General features: G+C 46.2%; 2 protein-coding genes and 1 long non-coding RNA gene across 6 annotated transcripts; 2 read left to right on the forward strand and 1 right to left on the reverse strand.

The window, feature by feature from the left end:
- Nucleotides 1-159: 159 nt before the first annotated feature.
- On the forward strand, nt 160-7129 carry BCL2L2 (BCL2 like 2). Of its 3 annotated transcripts, none has more exons than XM_064485835.1 (4): nt 160-1979; nt 2558-2645; nt 3116-3555; nt 4175-4429. In XM_064485835.1, the coding sequence occupies exons 3-4, from the start codon at nt 3124-3126 to the stop codon at nt 4322-4324; spliced, it is 582 nt and encodes a 193-aa protein (XP_064341905.1). In that variant the 5' UTR covers nt 160-1979; nt 2558-2645; nt 3116-3123; the 3' UTR covers nt 4325-4429. The 3 variants fall into 3 exon arrangements, with proteins under 3 accessions (XP_064341905.1, XP_031309301.1, XP_031309302.1); XM_031453441.2 differs by lacking the exon at nt 160-1979 and adding an exon at nt 2138-2258 and having other exon boundaries at nt 4175-7129; XM_031453442.2 differs by lacking the exon at nt 160-1979 and adding an exon at nt 2153-2279.
- Nucleotides 7130-10355: 3226 nt separating this feature from the next.
- On the reverse strand, nt 10356-12855 carry LOC135321298 (uncharacterized). Its single transcript, XR_010380909.1, has 2 exons — nt 12702-12855; nt 10356-11641 (listed from the first exon to the last, which is right to left on the reverse strand). It is a non-coding gene; the product is annotated as an uncharacterized LOC135321298 (long non-coding RNA).
- Nucleotides 12856-13186: 331 nt separating this feature from the next.
- PABPN1 (poly(A) binding protein nuclear 1) lies at nt 13187-18007 on the forward strand. Of its 2 annotated transcripts, none has more exons than XM_031453434.2 (7): nt 13187-13718; nt 14079-14193; nt 14898-14965; nt 15267-15373; nt 15823-15910; nt 15997-16148; nt 17080-18007. In XM_031453434.2, exons 1-7 carry the CDS (start codon nt 13368-13370, stop codon nt 17117-17119), a joined length of 921 nt encoding a protein of 306 aa, XP_031309294.2. In that variant the 5' UTR covers nt 13187-13367; the 3' UTR covers nt 17120-18007. The 2 variants fall into 2 exon arrangements, with proteins under 2 accessions (XP_031309294.2, XP_064341900.1); XM_064485830.1 differs by lacking the exon at nt 13187-13718 and adding an exon at nt 13833-13929.
- Nucleotides 18008-18044: the final 37 nt, after the last annotated feature.

Raw genomic sequence — 18044 nt, forward strand, 5'->3', positions numbered from 1 at the left:
TTATCTTCAGGGCTCACCGTTTTCTTTCCTAAACCCTAGACTCCAGGTTTGGGAGGAGGGTGGCTGTGGTTACAAATAAGGCAAGGTCAAAAAAGCTAGGTAGAGTCTCAAATAGAAATTGAGATATGGAGCTCAAAAAGGTGGGTGGAAAGAGTTCTGAGCTGAGAGTTGTAGAGACACATAGCTTCTTGTCTCACCTCTGGTGCTCTTTAGCTGCTTGACCTTGAGCAAAGCCCAACTTCTCTGGACCTCAGTTTTCTCATCTGTAAAAAAAAAGTGTATTAGAGTTCTGATCTCTAACCTGACTGTAAGCCCTTTGAGGGCAGAGGCTGTGTCTGATTCATGGTCTGTTTCAGGACATAGTCAGCCCTCAAATTGTTGAATGAGTCATCACACATCTCTCTTGGAGCTGGAGCTGTGGGGTTCTAGTTCCAGTAGGAGCTCCAAGAAGCACACAGAGCTGTCTTTTTACTACTATAGTGAAAAAATGTAAAGTTTTATTTGCGCTTACAATGTAGTAGGTACAAATACTAACTCATATAATACAGCCACCATAGGAATAGAGAGTATTATACCGATTTTATAGATGAGAAAATTGAGGGAGAGAGGGGATAGGACTCTTGCCCAGGGCACATAAGTTAATATTTGGGGAGCTGAAATTGGAAACTCAGCAGGCCCACTCTAAAGTGTGCTCTTTTCCCACTTAGTTATATAAGATTAAACCATTTCATGGTAATAGTTAACATCTTCAGAGCATTGAAATACGGAATCGTAGAGTAGAAGTGGAATTTCTAAATTTAAAGCAGCAAGAGAGTTTAACTGTAAAATCACAAGTGACTAAGCTGAAAATAAACAGTGAGACATATACTATCTTATACAATTCATTCCTGCTTGCATTTTAACTCTAGTATGAATGATAGCAATGCTGCCTAGCCAGGATTCATTTTTAAAGTGATACTGAGTTTTATTTTCTTATGTTATACATTCATATATAATCCATGGACATTCTTTTCGTATCTTAGGTTGTAAAATAATGTTACACTAATTTGTGTTACAGTCGGTTTAAAACTGTCTTTCTTGCTCTGGCAAAATATGTCATTGATGGAATAGGTAAGGTTCAGGGTTAGCCTGTGTGGCCTGAGGTTTTCTGGGAGAAGCTCTGTTGCCTTGTCTACAGTTTGAACTGCCTTTCCTAGGCTCTGTGGTGTTGGTCTGAGCAGATCATAGAGATACACAGCTTTGGACCTGGTGTAATTTGTGTTGGTCCAGAAGTCTTTGTTTCTTAAACAGCCACCATAGTGATCTTCAAACATCTGACTGAGGCTGCTCAGTAACTGGCCAGGGCCATTGAGTGATTTGTTCAATCAACATTTACTGAAGGTCTATTACGCCATGAAGACATAAAAATGAATAAAAGTCAGTGCCTGCTCTCACTAAGCTTATAAATAAATGAGTGCACAGACAGTAATATATTTAGATCCTGAGACTTAAAAGTGTTTTTATTTCAAGTAAATGTCTCAGAAGAAATCAGGATGCAAATGAAGGACTGGACTAGCTTATTCACTAAAAAACAAGGCAACCTTCGTGTGTGGGGGTAAAAAGAATTAAAAAGAAAACCAATCCGATTACAAAAAAAGAAGAAAGAAGAAGAAAAGGTACCTGCAGAAACTGCTTGCTATCCAGTCCTGAATCCCTGATGCCTGGCTAAGGCCCCAACTCACGAAGGGCCCAATGGGTGAAAGGTCCCGGAGAAAAGAGGAAGTGAAGTGTTTGGTGTCTGTCTCACATCTGCCAGTCCCACAGGGTGAGGCAACTGGCAGGCAGTTCCCACCGGAATGGGAACTGCTCTTCTTTTCTGGTCACCTACCCCAGGGCTGGAAAAGATCAACAAGTGCATGGAACATCAGAGACCTTTTGGAACTGCTGAATTTGCACCAAGGTTTCCTGAGGCCCAGCCAGCTTCTCTGGGCCACCTCCAGGTTCAGGAGCCCCGCCCGGCCCTTGGTGCCCTCCTAGCCCTGCTCTTCTTGGCCTCCAGCCGCCCTCTCTCTTCCTGAGTTGTGGCCCTTCCCAAGCCTGCGTCCCAGCCCCGCCCCTCTCTCTGGACGCATCTCTGGGCCCCATCATCACCCGGCGCCGGGCCCTCCCTCCCGCCCCCCCCTTCTCCTCCCTCCTTCCTTCCCTCCCTTCCTCCCTCTCTCCCTCCCTCCCAGCTCCTGCACCAGGAAACGGCCCGGATCCCGGCAGCGGCCTGACCCGTGAGATCCCTAACCTGGCAGGCAGGCGGGGTTGGAGACTGGCTGAGGGTGGGGGTGAGGGAGGAGCTGGGCCTTTGGGCTGCACTGGGGGGAGCTGGGAGTGTAGATGGTGTCGGCAGGAAGCCCTTGGCCCTGGGTTTCCCGGGAGGACAGTCATTAAACATGGATTCGGCCATACAGCTGGTAGAGCGCAGAGGGCAGGGGCCTGGTCCCGGGAGCTGCAACCCCAGCCCTTCTCAGCCTAGACCCTGATCCCTGGTCTTCCCCACCTAGCTCTGATCTCCCCCTCCCCTTCCCAGGGCTCCACGTTGGGCAGGAGGATGAAAGGCCCCAGCTGGGGGCTCCTTGCCACCAGCGCTGGGTCCTAAGAGCTGCCATCCAGGCTGGGTGAGTGTCCCCTTCCTTCTCTGTCCCGGCAACCCTTTGCTTCTCCCCTTTTCCCTTTAGCCTCTTTCTCCTCCCCCATCTTGTGCCTCTGCCAGCATCTTCACATCTTGCCTCTGGGGAGGTCCTAAGCCCCTTCCTCTAGCCAAAAAGGTGTGCAGTGTGGAGAGGGGTATTGTAGGGGTGTCATAGAGCTGTTGTCGTCTTATTATGGAAAGAATGTAAAGTATTTAAATAAGGAGACTTACTTGTTTTCATTTAATTTGGCATATTACGAATTTAAGGGCCAGCCCCTCATGCCCTGGCCACTCACCATGGCCTAATTTCCTTGTTCTTACCCTTCCCTGCCCAGTGGTCTCTGAGCATTCCCCCCACTTCCCTCCCTGTCTCATTGGGCTGAAGAAACCTGAAATGCCCCCTTCTGCATCTCTGACCATGTACTCATGCCAGTCTTTCGTGTTTGACTCCTACAGCCGCCCGGATGGCGACCCCAGCCTCAGCCCCAGACACACGGGCTCTAGTGGCAGACTTTGTAGGCTATAAGCTGAGGCAGAAGGGTTATGTCTGTGGAGCTGGCCCCGGGGAGGGCCCAGCTGCTGACCCGCTGCACCAAGCCATGCGGGCAGCTGGGGATGAGTTCGAGACCCGCTTCCGGCGCACCTTCTCTGATCTGGCGGCTCAGCTGCATGTGACCCCCGGCTCGGCCCAGCAACGCTTCACCCAGGTCTCTGATGAACTCTTCCAAGGGGGCCCCAACTGGGGCCGCCTTGTGGCCTTCTTTGTCTTTGGAGCTGCGCTGTGTGCTGAGAGCGTCAACAAGGAGATGGAGCCACTTGTGGGACAAGTGCAGGAGTGGATGGTGGCCTACCTGGAGACGCGGCTGGCTGACTGGATCCACAGCAGTGGAGGCTGGGTAAGAAGCTTCTCAATTGCTGCTCTGCACATCCCTCTGTAAAGCTGGTCTCCATGGGGAAGACAGGGGCTATGGCTGGAGCTGGGTGCAGCTACGCTGGGAATGAGGCATGGGGGCTGTCTCCCTATTTGGGTGGAATCAGATGCCCTCACTGTGGGCATCACTGGACTCTGCACTCCAGGGCTGCCATGCAGTCATCACTGGGTGGGCTCGGTGGTCCAAAGCAGAGAACAGAATACACAATAGCCAGGTAGACCCTGCAGGGAAATGGCATCCAGTTGTCAGGAGCTTTTTACACCTAGGTACATGGCCTGGGGGGCAGGGATCAGGGATGGGTGGTGGTCAGGCAAATCTTGGCATAGGATGCCAGTTCTGAGTAGAATTTTTGTCCAGGGAAAGGATGGGATGCACTTGAGGTAGAGAAGAGCAAATGAGCCAGGCGCTCACGAGGGATCCGAGGGGCTGGCGGCCAGAAGAGCTTTGGCCAGAGAGGAGTTGGGGGTGGGACAGTGCTTGCAGTGGATGGAACTGGAACTCTTCCTCTCCTCTTTTCTCCACTCCTTCCTCTCCTGATATCCCTTTCTCCTTCTTTCTCTCCTACTTCCCTTCTCTCCCACAGGCGGAGTTCACAGCTCTATACGGGGACGGGGCCCTGGAGGAGGCGCGGCGTCTGCGGGAGGGGAACTGGGCCTCAGTGAGGACAGTGCTGACGGGGGCCGTGGCACTGGGGGCCCTGGTAACTGTAGGGGCCTTTTTCGCTAGCAAGTGAGAAAGTCCAGGGCCAGGTGGGGCTAGGTGTGGCTGGGGGATGGGAGAGCGGGAACAGAACAGACGAATGCCCTTGGAAGAAGTGGGTGAATGGATGGGCATGGAACGGGGATGGGAAGGGGCAGGGTAGTATGTGACAGAGTGGATGGTGCCAGGTAGGCGTTGCGAGAATGAGCTGGAGACACTGAGGAATGTATTTGGAAAGTCAGCGGGGCCAGGAGATGGACTCATTCCAGGGTTGGGGGAGGTGGGGGAGGGATCATGCCTATAGGTGTAGGCACACAAAACTCTACCTGGAACATGATCTGCAGCCCTGAGGAAGGTGGACTTACAAAAGGGGTTGGCGTCTCCATTGAATGAGCAGGATTTGGGGGAAATAGAAGACACATCCCTTTGGAATGGGAGCACGGGGTTCTCAGGGGATAGGGAGAGGTGGCTGTGACCATGGGCTGCTGGGCCACGCGTGTGCATGTGCACGCGTGCTTATGTGCATGCTGGGCTGCTTGTCTAATCTGGTGGCACTGGATTGCTCTGGGAGAAAACATTCCCTCTTGCAGTGTTGAGAACAAGGACCAGCTCTCTGTTCCTCCTCCCAACCCCCTTCACCCCTCCTCCCCTTGTCCTGCTGCCTCAAGGCTGAGGGAGAAACACTGTATCCAGACTGAGGGCTTTGGGCACTTTTCTGCAGAAAGTTGTCAGCAGGGCTTTGGAGAGAAGAACAGTTCTGCAGCTGGCCTTGTTCCTTCATCTCCTTCATCATTCCCCTCCCTTGTACATCACGCACTCGCTGCTGCCTCCTGGGCTCTGACAGAAAGGCAGGGCTGCGGAGCCTACGGTGGGTGGGGGCTCTGGGGGCTGGGGCTGCCTGCTGCCCTCCCTCTCACTGAGGCACACTGGTGCCTAAAGTGTTCCCTATCTCTGGGACCTTCTGTACCCAAACTTAAACTCTAAATTGGGACTCTTACTAATTTTCCTTTTGAGCGTGTGGACGTCAATGCAGATCTAGAATACAGTCTGGGTCCTGCACTGTGTCTCAGTGAGACTGTTGATGCCTTGAAAGGAACATTCCGGCTCTGAGCCCCATGGGTGTGAGGGTGACATGTACTCCGAGAAGGGCCTATTCCGTGTGGTGGGCTGTGGTGCTGCTTTATCAAGGGCCAGGCGTCTGGGTTCTAGAGTACCTCCCGTGACCTAGGAGCATTTATATTTTCTTGGAAGCCACACTGTTTTCATGGGTGTTACTTACCTGTACCTCAGAGTCTGAGGATGTTCACTTTAGAGCTCACAGTCCTCTCGAACAGATTCGGATGACAGCTTTTTCTTTTGAGAAAGATATGATTTCACTCCAGATGCATGCCCTGAGCCAGACCTCACTGCTGCACTTTCCAAGGTGCTAAAATTGCTGCTCTCCAATGCTGACTTCTTCAGACACAGTGCTCTAGAACCCTGCCCTTGATCCTGAGCACTGACCAGCTTAGCTAGACCATGGTTGACTCTTCTTGGAGATTTTCACTTGGTCCCAGAATGTGGCAACATAGTTGTATTCACTAGAATGTGGGACCAAAATTGGCCTCAGGTGTTTAGCTCAGACTTTTGCTTTTGAGAGAGGGCTGCACTTTTTAATGGTATTTTTGGGGAGGAGGTGGACTGCATGAGCCACTTGGTCTGTCGTGAGTATGCTGGTACCGGGCACTCAGAGCCGGTCTGTGGCAGGCAGTTGGGGTGGGGGGTCTCTGACTTGCTCAGGACAAACTAGGCCAGTGGTTTTCCAACTGCTTGGCAGAGCCCCGAAGTTTCCTAGGGATTGCCTCAGGAGTCCTTGGGGGAAATGAAGTGGGGGAGGGGAGCGCTGAGCAGGCAGGGTGACTTGCCTTCAAACAGAACAGCTCCCCTTTAGCTGTCTTACATATCGGGGTTCAGGGTAAGATTTTATTTGCATTAAGGGGTTTGCTGCTGAAAACAAGTTGGAAAACCACTGACTAGACCATCAGCTCCAAATTGGAGCCTGTGCTCCCCCAGGTTTGGGGCAGACTCTTCCTCCTACCCTCTACCACAGGACGCCTAGCCCTGGTAGCTCTCCTGGGAGCCTTTAGCAAACAGGGGTGGCAGGGACTGTGGTCAGGTCACCGAAAAGCCCTGCTCTGAGGCCTTCACACCTGGGTAGAAAGAGAGGCTGTTTTCTGAAAGGGTGAAGGGCTTGGTCTGGATTCCCAGAAGCATAGCTCGGATGGGACCACAGTGGGCAGTTTTGACCTGTCCTGCCCTTCTTAGCTTGAGGGGCAATGGAAACCCCAGAGACTCTTCTGTCAGGGAAAACTAGCGACTCTCTTCTAGAGCCATATAATTCCTTGGGATTAGTTCTTGGCCAAGAAGGCTGAGTATGGCTCCCAATTTTTAAATCCATTTCATTTTTTAAAAAATAAGGGAAATAAATCTTATTGCCATTTTTCAGAGATTAAATAGGTGGAGAGGGTGTTTCTTGCTCTCCAGAGCCCAAAGGGACAAATAGGGACTTTGCTTAGGCCAAGGAAGGAGCAGAAGTAGGGCAACTAGGTCCTGCACTTATTAATCCCACTCCCCATTGATTCTAGGGCATACACTATTTTACTTTTTTAAATCATAAAGCGGCGGGAGAACAGATTTGGTTAGTATAGAAGAAAAGAAAAAGCTCTATAAATATAAATATATATTCCTGTATTTTTATTTAATAATTTATAAATACCAAGTTCATTTGACTTTTATTTTTGTGTAATATGTAATGGTCGTATTAAAAAAAAATAAATAAAGCCCAGAAGTTTAATGAGAAGGACTGAGCAGGGTTTGTGACTTCTATCCTGTATAGCCTGGGGTCAGGACATTTCTTGATCTCATCATCTCATCATGGCCTTGTTAAGGCCAAGAATTAGATTAAAAGGGATTTGGGAAAGTGCTGAGAAAGAAAAGAAAATCAGAGTTGTTTCCCCATGCCCTCACCCCAGCCAAATGCCCAAAGCCAAGAACTACATCTGTGCCAACCCAAGCCTTGAGAGGGTGTGTGTATGTGGTACTTTGGGATGGCCACAACAGAAACCAAACCAAAACAAAGAAAACCTACCAAAAATTTGTGCTGGTAATCAAGTCCCCAGTTGTGGTTCAGCCTCTAATCGGAAGCGATAGTGAGCATTTCTCCTCAAAATCCTGCTGCCTACACTTCAGACTTAAAATAAGTCTGGCAAAAATGGAGCCACTGCTTACTTTCCTGGTCCCCTGAGACAAAGGGTTTCAGCCACTTAAATGCAAACTGCTAAACTAGATGGAATCTATAGGAATTATTCAGACCATCCCTCAAAATCAGGTATGACAGGAATTGTGATCTTAATTTTAAATTATTAAGTTGAAGTTTCTAGTCTTTCTATAATCCAATGCAATAAAATGGTATTTGGGTTTATGTGTTAAATTGTAGTGAGAAATACACTGCTTAGAGGAATCTAGTGTTGCATTTCTATCCTCTCTATATAGAAAAATCTTCAGGACATATTAAAATCATGTAGTGGCTTGGTGAACATGGCTTTAGGGAAAAGGGAATTAGATGTTCTTAATAGTTAATATCATCAGGCTATGATAGCTAGTGCATTTCTTTCTACTACAGTGTGATTAGTTTATATTTTGCCTAGTTCCAAAAGGCATCTGCAGCATCTTACTGTAATACACAAAAAACAAAACAATAGGAGAATATAGATTTTTAAAGTAAGGGTAAAGGGAAAATGGAAATATTACAATAAAATGACAGCAAAAGGAAAATTAAAACAGAAAAGCATTCTATAAGCAGTATTCCCAAATATTAAAGGTAGGTTATGAATTCAACTCTGAGCATCTTGGCAACTAAAGCAAACTGGAAAATACAATGAGATTCATATCCCTCTTAGGACTTATAAAAGCCCACCAGTTCCTCAAGATGGGCAAAAAGTTTTGTGGTTCTTCTGAGAAGACACTGAGTAATATAGTGGACACCATCCTCTATAACACCTGACAGCAAATATGATGTTGAGTTTTACACTACTGTTTCTTGTAGAAACACCAAATGGGGATTCAGTAGGTCCTAAGCTTGTTCTGTCAGGTTCATTACAGTTTAGCCCAAATATGCTCTCCAATGCTATAGTTTAATATAGGGCTAAGTTTCAGACTGTCTAAATGGAGAGATGTTTATCCTTCAGACAGTTCTCTGTGAATGTTATTTCTCCAAATGGCACTTTTGATAAAAATTGGGCAACATTTAGTTACACTTTCTAGCAAATTGATGGACTGTAGTCTGTTTTTAGTTGAGAGCGGGTCCTTTGAAAACTTTAAAAGCTGCCTTAAATGTGGATACAGGTGAGATATACATAAATTAACAGTATTTTTAAAATCAGTCAGGAAATGTAATATAATGGAATGTTATATAGCTCTTTATTCATTCATTCAGCAAACATTCAAGCATCTTCTGTGTGCTGAGCATAGTTCCAGGCACTGGGGCAGAGAAGTGAACAAATAGGTATGAATTTCTGCCCTTATGTTACATATACTCTAGAAATGGAAACAAACAAAGACTAACTACATAAATAAATAAATTTCACAACATTCATTAACATAACATTTCACATTAGGTGACAAGTGCTATGGAGAAAAATAATTCATTAAGGCAGGATTGGGAAGGTGAATGTATAGGTGTCAATGTTAAATAGAGTGATCAGGGAAGGCCTCGTTTCTAAGGTAACTTCTAAGTAAAGTCATGAAAAATGAAATTAGAAAAATATTGTTCTTGATATGGAAAAATGTTTCTCTTATTGGGTGAAGAAAACAGATTAGAAAATAATATATACAGTATGATCCCATTTTGCTTAAAAAATATGTACACACACACACACACACACACACACACACACACACATACCTCTATATGTATTTGTGTATTGAAAATTTCAGGAAGGGTATATGCCAGAATATCATTAGTGATTATCTCTGGGTGGTAGATTTTGTGGGTGATTTTATTTTTTCACTTTGCTGTCAATATTTTCTGACTTTTGATAAGGAACATATATTTCTGGTACAGATTATCAAAACAAGTTCTTCAGGTACAAAGCTTTCTAAAAGTTAAACAAACAGAATGGAAATTAAGCAGCCAAAGCGAGGCTCTTTCTCATTTAAACAGCCATCCTACTTCCATGCAAAGGTGGACTTAGAAAGTTAAGGTAGGCCAGGCCAGACTTTGCATCAGAAAATAATTGGCATCAGTTCCAAAACAGAGGTAAGTAATGATCAAGGTTCCAAGGTTCTGTATCAACACTGTCCAACAGAAATATAATGCAAGCCACATGTGTAGTTCTACATTTTCTAGTAGCTTCATTAAAAAAGCAAACAGAGGTAAAACTAATTTTAATAGTATTTTTTAACTCAGTCTTGAAAAACTATTATAATTTCAACCTGTAATTAATACTGAACAAATATAAGTTATTTTACAGTTTCTTTTTCATACTAAGTCTTTGAAGTTTAGTGTATATCAACATTTCCAGCACATCTCAGTGGAGACCACTCATATTTCAAGAGCTCAGTAGCCATGTGTCACTAGTGGCTACCATATTAAAAAATGTACTTCTAGATGTGAGAAAACTATTGCAGCCAGTAAAAGTAAAAATTTCAAAGCAGGAGTTAAAAATAGGAATGAAACCACCAGGAAGCCAAATATTTATGTTGTTACAGTGAGAAAACTTTTCCTTTCCGTACAGTACTGGACATGCCCTCATCCATTTTTACTGATTTGATTCTCCTTTTCTCAACTCCACTGACCATTCACTTTTTGACACATTTTTCCTCCTTCTAGGGCACAACAGCACTTAGTTCTAGTTTTTCTAAAACTCCACGGCCCTCTATTGACAGGTTATTGCTGAAGGAGGCGTATACTCATAATGGGTGAATCTTACAACATTACATACCACGTTTTAAAAAATTCATTCTCAGAGGAAAGCTTATCTCTTTGATGTTCTCTATGCATCAACAACAGGCAAGATATTCTGTAAGACTATTATAGAAGATCATTTATTCAGTTAGGATTTATTGAGCACACAGTGATAGGCAATGGCAGTACAAATATAATTAAGAAGGCGTCCTTGCCTTTTACAGTTTACAGTCTGATAGGGAAGTATCTTACAGCTCACCAGGCAAATATCTTTTAAAATGTGTTTGTAAATTTTAAATAAAAATAATACATGATATGGTGGGGAAAAAATCAAAACATACAAAATTATACAGATCAATAATCCACTACCTAGAGAGAACCACTATTAACACTGGTATATTTGTTTCCCATCTTTTGTCTGCACTTATATTTTATGATCATACTGTATATACAATTTTGAATACTGCAATTCTGCTTACTATTATACTGCAAGCATTTTTCCTTGTCATTAAAAATGTTTTGAAGACATCATGACTATATAAAATTACATCTATGTTTGTACAATAATTTTCCTGAAAAGTGCCCACTTGGACAATCAAGTTGTTTACATTTTTTCACTATTATGAACACCTTTATTCTCAAATGTTTGTCTAGTTTTTAGATTATTTCTTTAGAACAGGTTGTAAGAAATACAATTACAGGGTTAAGAATCTCAACATTTTAAAAGCTTTTGTTGCATATTGCCAAAGAAAAGATTGCACTGGTTTATTCCTTTTTTCCCCCAATGCCCAAGTTGTTTTTTAAAAAATCAGAAATTACATAGTTTTAATCAAATTTATATACAATTTTACAGTCTACTTCTTTGGCCTAAAAAAATTATTTTTTCCAAGTTACCACATGCTATGTGTGAATCTTTTTTTTAAACAGGTGCATAATAATCATCTTTGGTTGTAGTTATAGTTTGCCTAAACATTTGTCTATTGTTGGAATTTAGTCTTTTTCCGATTTTAGCATCATACTTTCCTCATCCCTAAAAAAAGTTACGGTATTGAGGCTGTTTACTTCATAATGTTGTGAGAATTCAATGAGATTATATAATAAGAAGTCAAGGATGGTGCCTGTTACAAAATCAAGTGCTCAACAAGATTGGGATTCAAAGCCATAATTTTTAAAAAATCATATTTCCCTTGATTGGCTTTCTTAGTTTAAATTAGGTACCAATAAGCATCAAAGTTTTGATTAGGTTACAATCAGTAGAAAAGATTCTTCTTCCAGCAAACTCACAGTCTTTTAGAGCTTGTCTTCAGTGCTCGACTTAATTCTCCCAGATCACTGAAGCTGAGATGGATGAAGTAATTTTCAGTGAAATTTTAAGCAACTGTGACTCTGCTCCAAGACCCCCTGTTTCTGAGGTAAGGATTTGTGAGAAAAAATGAGGGTGAGGGGAAAAGTTGGGTACATGGAGAAGATTTTGACTTTTTGATTTGCTAATAGGCGTCTCATCTTGTCCAAATCGCCATACCCTAGCCATGCAAATCCTGTCTGGGTTGTTACGATTAACTATTTGTTTGGGCTCATGTGAATCTGGTTCTCAAACTGTAGCTTCGTCTGACTACAAATATCCCTGTTGCAAACTTAGCACCGCCGTTCCTTCCTTTTTAATAAATGTGTAGGATCACCATTAAACAAACTATGGCAACCCTGCCTTCCAGGGTTAGGTCTCACTGGTATCTCAGAGAGCAGCAGTGTGGTGGAATTCCTCTGGGGTCTGAAGGAAAGCACTGAAGATGAAGAGTGGCACTCAGATCCCCAATCAATGTATCCTTTGATTGACTAACATTTATTTGGACACTTGCTATGTGCTGGGCATGTAGCCCTACGGTAGAGATGCAAATATTAATAGGATACAACCTCTCATCTCCTAGCTCTTATTAAGAAAGGCAGCACAAAATAATTAAGTACCCAGTGGAGGTAGGCCCGCTTTGTCATGGGAGAGGAGGGGAAGCTAATGGAAGGCTTCTCAAGAGAGGTAATGATGGGGTTAGCAGCAGTCGGTTTAAGAGAGACTATCGCGTGTACTGAGGCACAGACCTGGGTGCAGGTATACCGACTGGAATAAGAAGTGTGGAAATAACTCACAAAATAGCCTTGTCTTGAGTTCTCTAAGGCCAAGGTAAGGAGTTTTGAGACTTTACCAGGCCAGCAAAGGGGCGCCAGCTCGGTCTGGTAGTGGTGTGGATTGGAGTGGTGACACTGGAAGCTGACTCTTTAGGGGCTGTAGCAAGCAGTTTAATAGAAGAAAAAGGCTGAAACTGGGGCATGAGCAGAATGGTCGGAAATTACGCCTATGCAAGAAAACAGCACGTACAGGGCTGGTACTGGAGAGGATTCCTCCCACCTTACTGGTTTGGGGAGATCTGGTGGATAGTGGTGCCAATAACCTGGGTAGGAAAAGTAAGCTCCTTACTGGAGAACGCCATTCAGAACCCTCCATTTTCAGCAACATCCCATCTGCTGGTACATTCCTGGTAGAAGACCAGTTTCCAGAAACTGCCGCAGTGTTTCCGGTCTCTGCCTTCCAAGAGTTCACTAGATGGTAACCAGCAGTATCAAGATGGCGGCCTCCTAAAGCCTAGTCATGTGACTTCGGGTTTCCCTCCCTGGAAGCCCGGCAGTCGGTTCGGGGGTAAGGTTCATCTTTCACGAAACGCGGTCAGCCTTCGAATCTCGCGAACCAATCGGCATTTGAGACTGGGCCACTTCAGCGAGGCAACCAGAAGATTGGTCCTTTCCACTCGCCTAGCCGGCAGCCAATCACTGAGCATCATGTACTTCTCGACCCGCCAGTAGGCGGGGGAGAAGCAGGAATGTCGTCACAGCGTGGCGGTATTGTTACCTAAGAACTTGAGAGGAGGTGGGATGTGTGTTGATTGACAGACCAATTTCCCCTACCGGGATTTGAGAATTTGGCGCAATCCCCCGCCTTAGGGGTGGGGTCTTATTTGATTGCCAAGTAATATTCCCCAATGGAGTCCTAGCTTATGGTGACGGGCAGGCTGCTTGACTAATGAGTCCTCGGCGTGGCCGGCGCAGCTCTCCAATCGCTGGGCGGCGGGCCCCAGTCTGAGCGGCGATGGCGGCGGCGGCGGCGGCGGCAGCAGCAGCGGGGGCTGCGGGCGGTCGGGGCTCCGGGCCGGGGCGGCGGCGCCATCTTGTGCCCGGGGCCGGTGGGGAGGCCGGGGAGGGGGCCCCGGGGGGCGCAGGGGACTACGGGAACGGCTTGGAGTCTGAGGAACTGGAGCCTGAGGAGCTGCTTCTGGAACCCGAGCCGGAGCCCGAGCCCGAAGAGGAGCCGCCCCGGCCCCGCGCCCCCCCGGGAGCTCCGGGCCCTGGGCCTGGCTCGGGAGCCCCCGGCAGCCAGGAGGAGGAGGAGGAGCCGGGACTGGTCGAGGGTGACCCGGGGGACGGCGCCATTGAGGACCCGGTGAGGGAAGAAGGGCGAGCGAGCAGGCCCGCGACCGGCAGGCCGGGTCACGGGAGGCCCAGAGCTCGGGCGAGCGGGAGGCAGGCGGGGGGTGGGGGTGGGCGGGGAATAACGTGGCTGGGGCCGGGCCGGGGACGCAGCCTCGACCGCGAGAAGGAGCCCAGCCGGGTTGATTCGGGCGTCATGGGTGACTAGTGTTGTTCTAGAGAAGGTAGCTTGCTTTTCTTTTCATCATGACTCTCGCGTGGGGCGAGGGAAATGGCCGAGTATGGCTGGCGCTGCGCGCGGACCGAGAGCAGGGCAGAGCCCCTGCGTTGGTTCCTCTTAAGCTCTTCTCCATACCCTCCCCACTCATTGTAGGAGCTGGAAGCGATCAAAGCTCGAGTCAGGGAGATGGAGGAAGAAGCTGAGAAGCTTAAGGAGCTGCAGAACGAGGTAGAGAAGCAGATGAATATGAGTCCACCTCCAGGCAATGGTGAGTAACTGGCGGTTGCACGCGGAGCCCAGGTCCTCGGATTGGAAGGGTTATTGGAGCACAGTTTATACGGAATTAGATGCTCGGGACCTTGGAGCGGCTTGTCTGAACATTTACGGGGCAGGTGCCGTGGTCATAGTCCATTGTGTGTTTCTCTGACCTTTGTGAGACAGAACTTACGTTTCGGTGATGGTAGTCTTGTGCCTCCCTTTGTCTCTGTTACAAATGTGTTGCTCTTTGTTCTTGGTCTACCTCTATCGTTTGTGGAGGTTGCCAGCTGGCATTTGACCTTCAAGTCTAATAGTTCTTTTCATCATTTGGACCCTTTAGTTAGGAGTCCTAAGAAATTGCTCAGCTGCGGGGGAGCTTCCCCTCCAATCTAGAAATGTCGAGTCTCAGCCCACTTTTAATTTTGTTCACTTTTCAAATTATTTCAACCAAAGCTGTTCGGTAGGTACTTAATTGGGGTCGGGAGGGAATTCCTGTGCTGTTTTCTTTGGTTTTCAAGAATGTATTAATCTGTTTATTAATTTGTCAAATATTTAATGAGCATCTACTGTGTGTTAAACTGTCGTAAATAATGAGTACAACAGGGAACAGAACAGACCAAAATCTTTGCCTTCTGCTAGTGGTGGTGGTCGTGGTGCATGTATTGGCCAAGTAGAAAACAAGTGTTTTTTTTCCTGATTCTTCTTTCTTCAAAGCTGGCCCAGTGATCATGTCCATTGAGGAGAAGATGGAGGCTGATGCCCGTTCCATCTATGTTGGCAATGTATGTACTAGGGCGTTAATTGAGGTTGGGGGAAACCCTTATTTGGGGAGGTTATTTAATAAGAGTCTGAAAGGAACCATCTCCAGGATAGGTTGTGGACTTAAGGAGTGGAGGGAAGGTTGGAATGAGGTGAAAGGTAGTCGTGATTAGCAGAAGCTCTGGGGTTGGAAAGAAGAGAGATTAGTTCCTTAGACAACTAGATTTGATGTGCTTTGAAGTAAATGTGTGGCCCAACCCAAAGGCTAGTCAGGATGCCTGTTGAAATGGAAGTTTGCCCATTATCTGAAATGTACCCCCACAGGTGGACTATGGTGCAACAGCAGAAGAGCTGGAAGCACACTTTCATGGCTGTGGTTCAGTCAACCGTGTTACTATACTTTGTGACAAATTTAGTGGCCATCCCAAAGGGTAAGTGGGGAAGTAAGTTGAGGTCATTTTAATCACAGTTTATAAATAAATCAACTATGTTTTATATTGAGCAGTAAGTTAACTGGATGTTAAAATAAGTGGTCTTTGTCTTTTGAGATATATTAAGCATTATTGTTGGTATGTATCAGGGGTTGCACATAATTGCCCCTGGAGGCCTGACATAACAAAGATGAAGGGTGGGTGTGGGTGGGATCATGAACTAAAAGGGAGGGCAGCTTCTGCTTGGCCCCACCTTGTTCCACCACCGTATCTTATTTTAAAACTTTTCAGGAGTGCAAATTTTGATCAAAATCTTCCATTAAAAATTTCTTGGACAAATAATTCAAAATGTGAACACATTGTACTCAAAGCCTGCCTACAAGTTGGATTTGACTTACGAGCTGCTGTTTGCAACCCCAGATAGATAAAGTGACAATTACTCTTTTCAGGTTTGCATATATAGAGTTCTCAGACAAAGAGTCAGTGAGGACTTCTTTGGCCTTAGATGAGTCCCTATTTAGAGGAAGACAGATCAAGGTAAGCTTTGCCCATTGCTGTTTGAGTTCTGTGTCAGTTCTCCAGGTTGACTCTCAGCCTTTCTGTTGCACATCTCTCACTCTCAGGTGATCCCAAAACGAACCAACAGACCAGGCATCAGCACAACAGACCGGGGTTTCCCACGAGCCCGATACCGTGCCCGGACCACCAACTACAACAGTTCCCGTTCTCGATTCTACAGTGGTTTTAACAGCAGGCCCCGGGGTCGCGTCTACAGGTCAGGATAGATGGGCTGCTCCTCTCCCCCGCCTCCCATGAACCCTGTATGCTTCCTTCTCTCCTCATCTGAGGAACCTCCCTCTGTTATCCTCCCCTTGGTTCCAGGGACTTGGTCTCCTGCCTGTGCAGGGTGAGGAAGGTAGTTGCAGGCCAGGCCAGGAGGCCAGTCTCATCTTTTTCTGGAGCAGGAATTGGTGATAAGGGCTGGATCTGTCCACCCTGTTCTGAGAGAGGCTTCTTCCCCCAGCGTTTGTTTCCTTGAGAGTTGATGGCAGTGAAGGTGTTTACACAAAAGGCCGGGAAGAACAGGGCCTCAGTGCAGTGAAAGTGCTACTTGGACATTTGCTACTTTTCCCAGAGTTAGGGAGGGGTTGAAGTTTGAACCTCCCTTGGAAGAAAACCAGAGGCTAGCTGATCCTCAACAGCCATGTGGGAGGATAGTGAGATACTTTTTAACTAGCTGGTCTTTTGCAAGGTTGATTTTCTCACTGGGCCTAGTGTGGCGCCCATGGTGCTGCTTTGCTTTACTTCCATCTCTTTACATTAAATAGACAGGTAGGCATGTAGACCTTGGCTTTTCATAAGGTTTACCTATCTGCTCCCAGGAGTCAGGGAGAGTCTGTTGGTGAGGGCCAAGGGTTTAAGAGCTGTGGAGAACTGAAAACTGGATAAACATTGAGTCCTTTTTCTTACCCCTGTGTCTCCGATGCACTTCTTTACTGCCACTGTTTGGCGAAGTATTCTATTAATTCCCCCCTCCCATTTGCCAGGTGTGTTACTGTTTCTGGGATTGTGGGGTCAGTTTTAGGATTTGGAAGCTTCTTTTCCCCTTTCCCTTCACAGTAACTGGGGCAAGGGCCCACGGGGAGGGGCTTGTACTGAACTATTTAGTGATCATGTTAACACCTAACTCTCCTTCTTTCTTCCAGGGGCCGGGCTAGAGCGACATCATGGTATTCCCCTTACTAAAAAAAGTGTGTATTAGGAGGAGAGAGAGGAAAAAAAGAGGAAAGAAGGAAAAAAAAAAAAAGAATTAAAAAAAAAAAAAAGAAAAACAGAAGATGACCTTGATGGAAAAAAAAATATTTTTAAAAAAAAAAAGATATACTGTGGAAGGGGGGAGAATCCCATAACTAACTGCTGAGGAGGGACCTGCTTTGGGGAGTAGGGGAAGGCCCAGGGAGTGGGGCTGGGGGCTGCTCATTCACTCTGGGAATTCGCCATGGACACGTCTCAACTGCGCAAGCTGCTCCCCGTTTCCCTGTCCCCCTTCACCCCCTTGGGGGCTGCTCAAGGGTAGGTGGGCATGGGTGGTAGGAGGGGTTTTTTTTTACCCAGGGCTCTGGAAGGACACCAAACTGTTCTGCTTGTTACCTTCCCTCCATCTTCTCCCTAACTTTCACAGTCCCCTCCTGCCTGCTCCTGTCCTGCCAGGTCTACTACCCACCCCACCCCTCTTTTCTGGCTCCCTGCCCCTCCAGATTGCCTGGTGATCTATTTTGTTTCCTTTTGTGTTTCTTTTTCTGTTTTGAGTGTCTTTCTTTGCAGGTTTCTGTAGCCGGAAGATCTCCGTTCCGCTCCCAGCGGCTCCAGTGTAAATTCCCCTTCCCCCTGGGGAAATGCACTGCCTTGTTTTGGGGGGTTTTGGGGTGTTTTTTGTTTTTCAGTTTTTTGTTTTGTTTTGTTTTTCTTTGCCTTTTTTTCCCTTTTATTTGGAGGGAATGGGAGGAAGTGGGAACAGGGAGGCGGGAGGTGGATTTTGTTTATTTTTTTAGCTCATTTCCAGGGGGTGGGAGTTTTTTTTTAATATGTGTCATGAATAAAGTTGTTTTTGAAAATAAAAATTGTTTGGCCTTTTGGGTGTATGGTTTATTTATATGTCTTCCTATTCTCT

This window comes from Camelus dromedarius, chromosome 5, assembly GCF_036321535.1.
Source record: "Camelus dromedarius isolate mCamDro1 chromosome 5, mCamDro1.pat, whole genome shotgun sequence".
Classification (NCBI taxonomy): domain Eukaryota; kingdom Metazoa; phylum Chordata; class Mammalia; order Artiodactyla; family Camelidae; genus Camelus; species Camelus dromedarius.

What these genes read in the sequence shown, in the direction of transcription:
- BCL2L2 (XM_064485835.1), top strand. Translation starts at nt 3,124, where the DNA reads ATGGCGACCCCAGCCTCAGCCCCAGACACACGGGCTCTAGTGGCAGAC. An exon ending in TCCACAGCAGTGGAGGCTGG is followed by an intron (nt 3,556 to 4,174) that starts GTAAGAAGCTTC and finishes TCTCTCCCACAG; the next exon opens with GCGGAGTTCACAGCTCTATA.
- PABPN1 (XM_031453434.2), top strand. Translation starts at nt 13,368, where the DNA reads ATGGCGGCGGCGGCGGCGGCGGCAGCAGCAGCGGGGGCTGCGGGCGGT. An exon ending in GAGTCCACCTCCAGGCAATG is followed by an intron (nt 14,194 to 14,897) that starts GTGAGTAACTGG and finishes CTTTCTTCAAAG; the next exon opens with CTGGCCCAGTGATCATGTCC. An exon ending in CCCCGGGGTCGCGTCTACAG is followed by an intron (nt 16,149 to 17,079) that starts GTCAGGATAGAT and finishes TCTTTCTTCCAG; the next exon opens with GGGCCGGGCTAGAGCGACAT.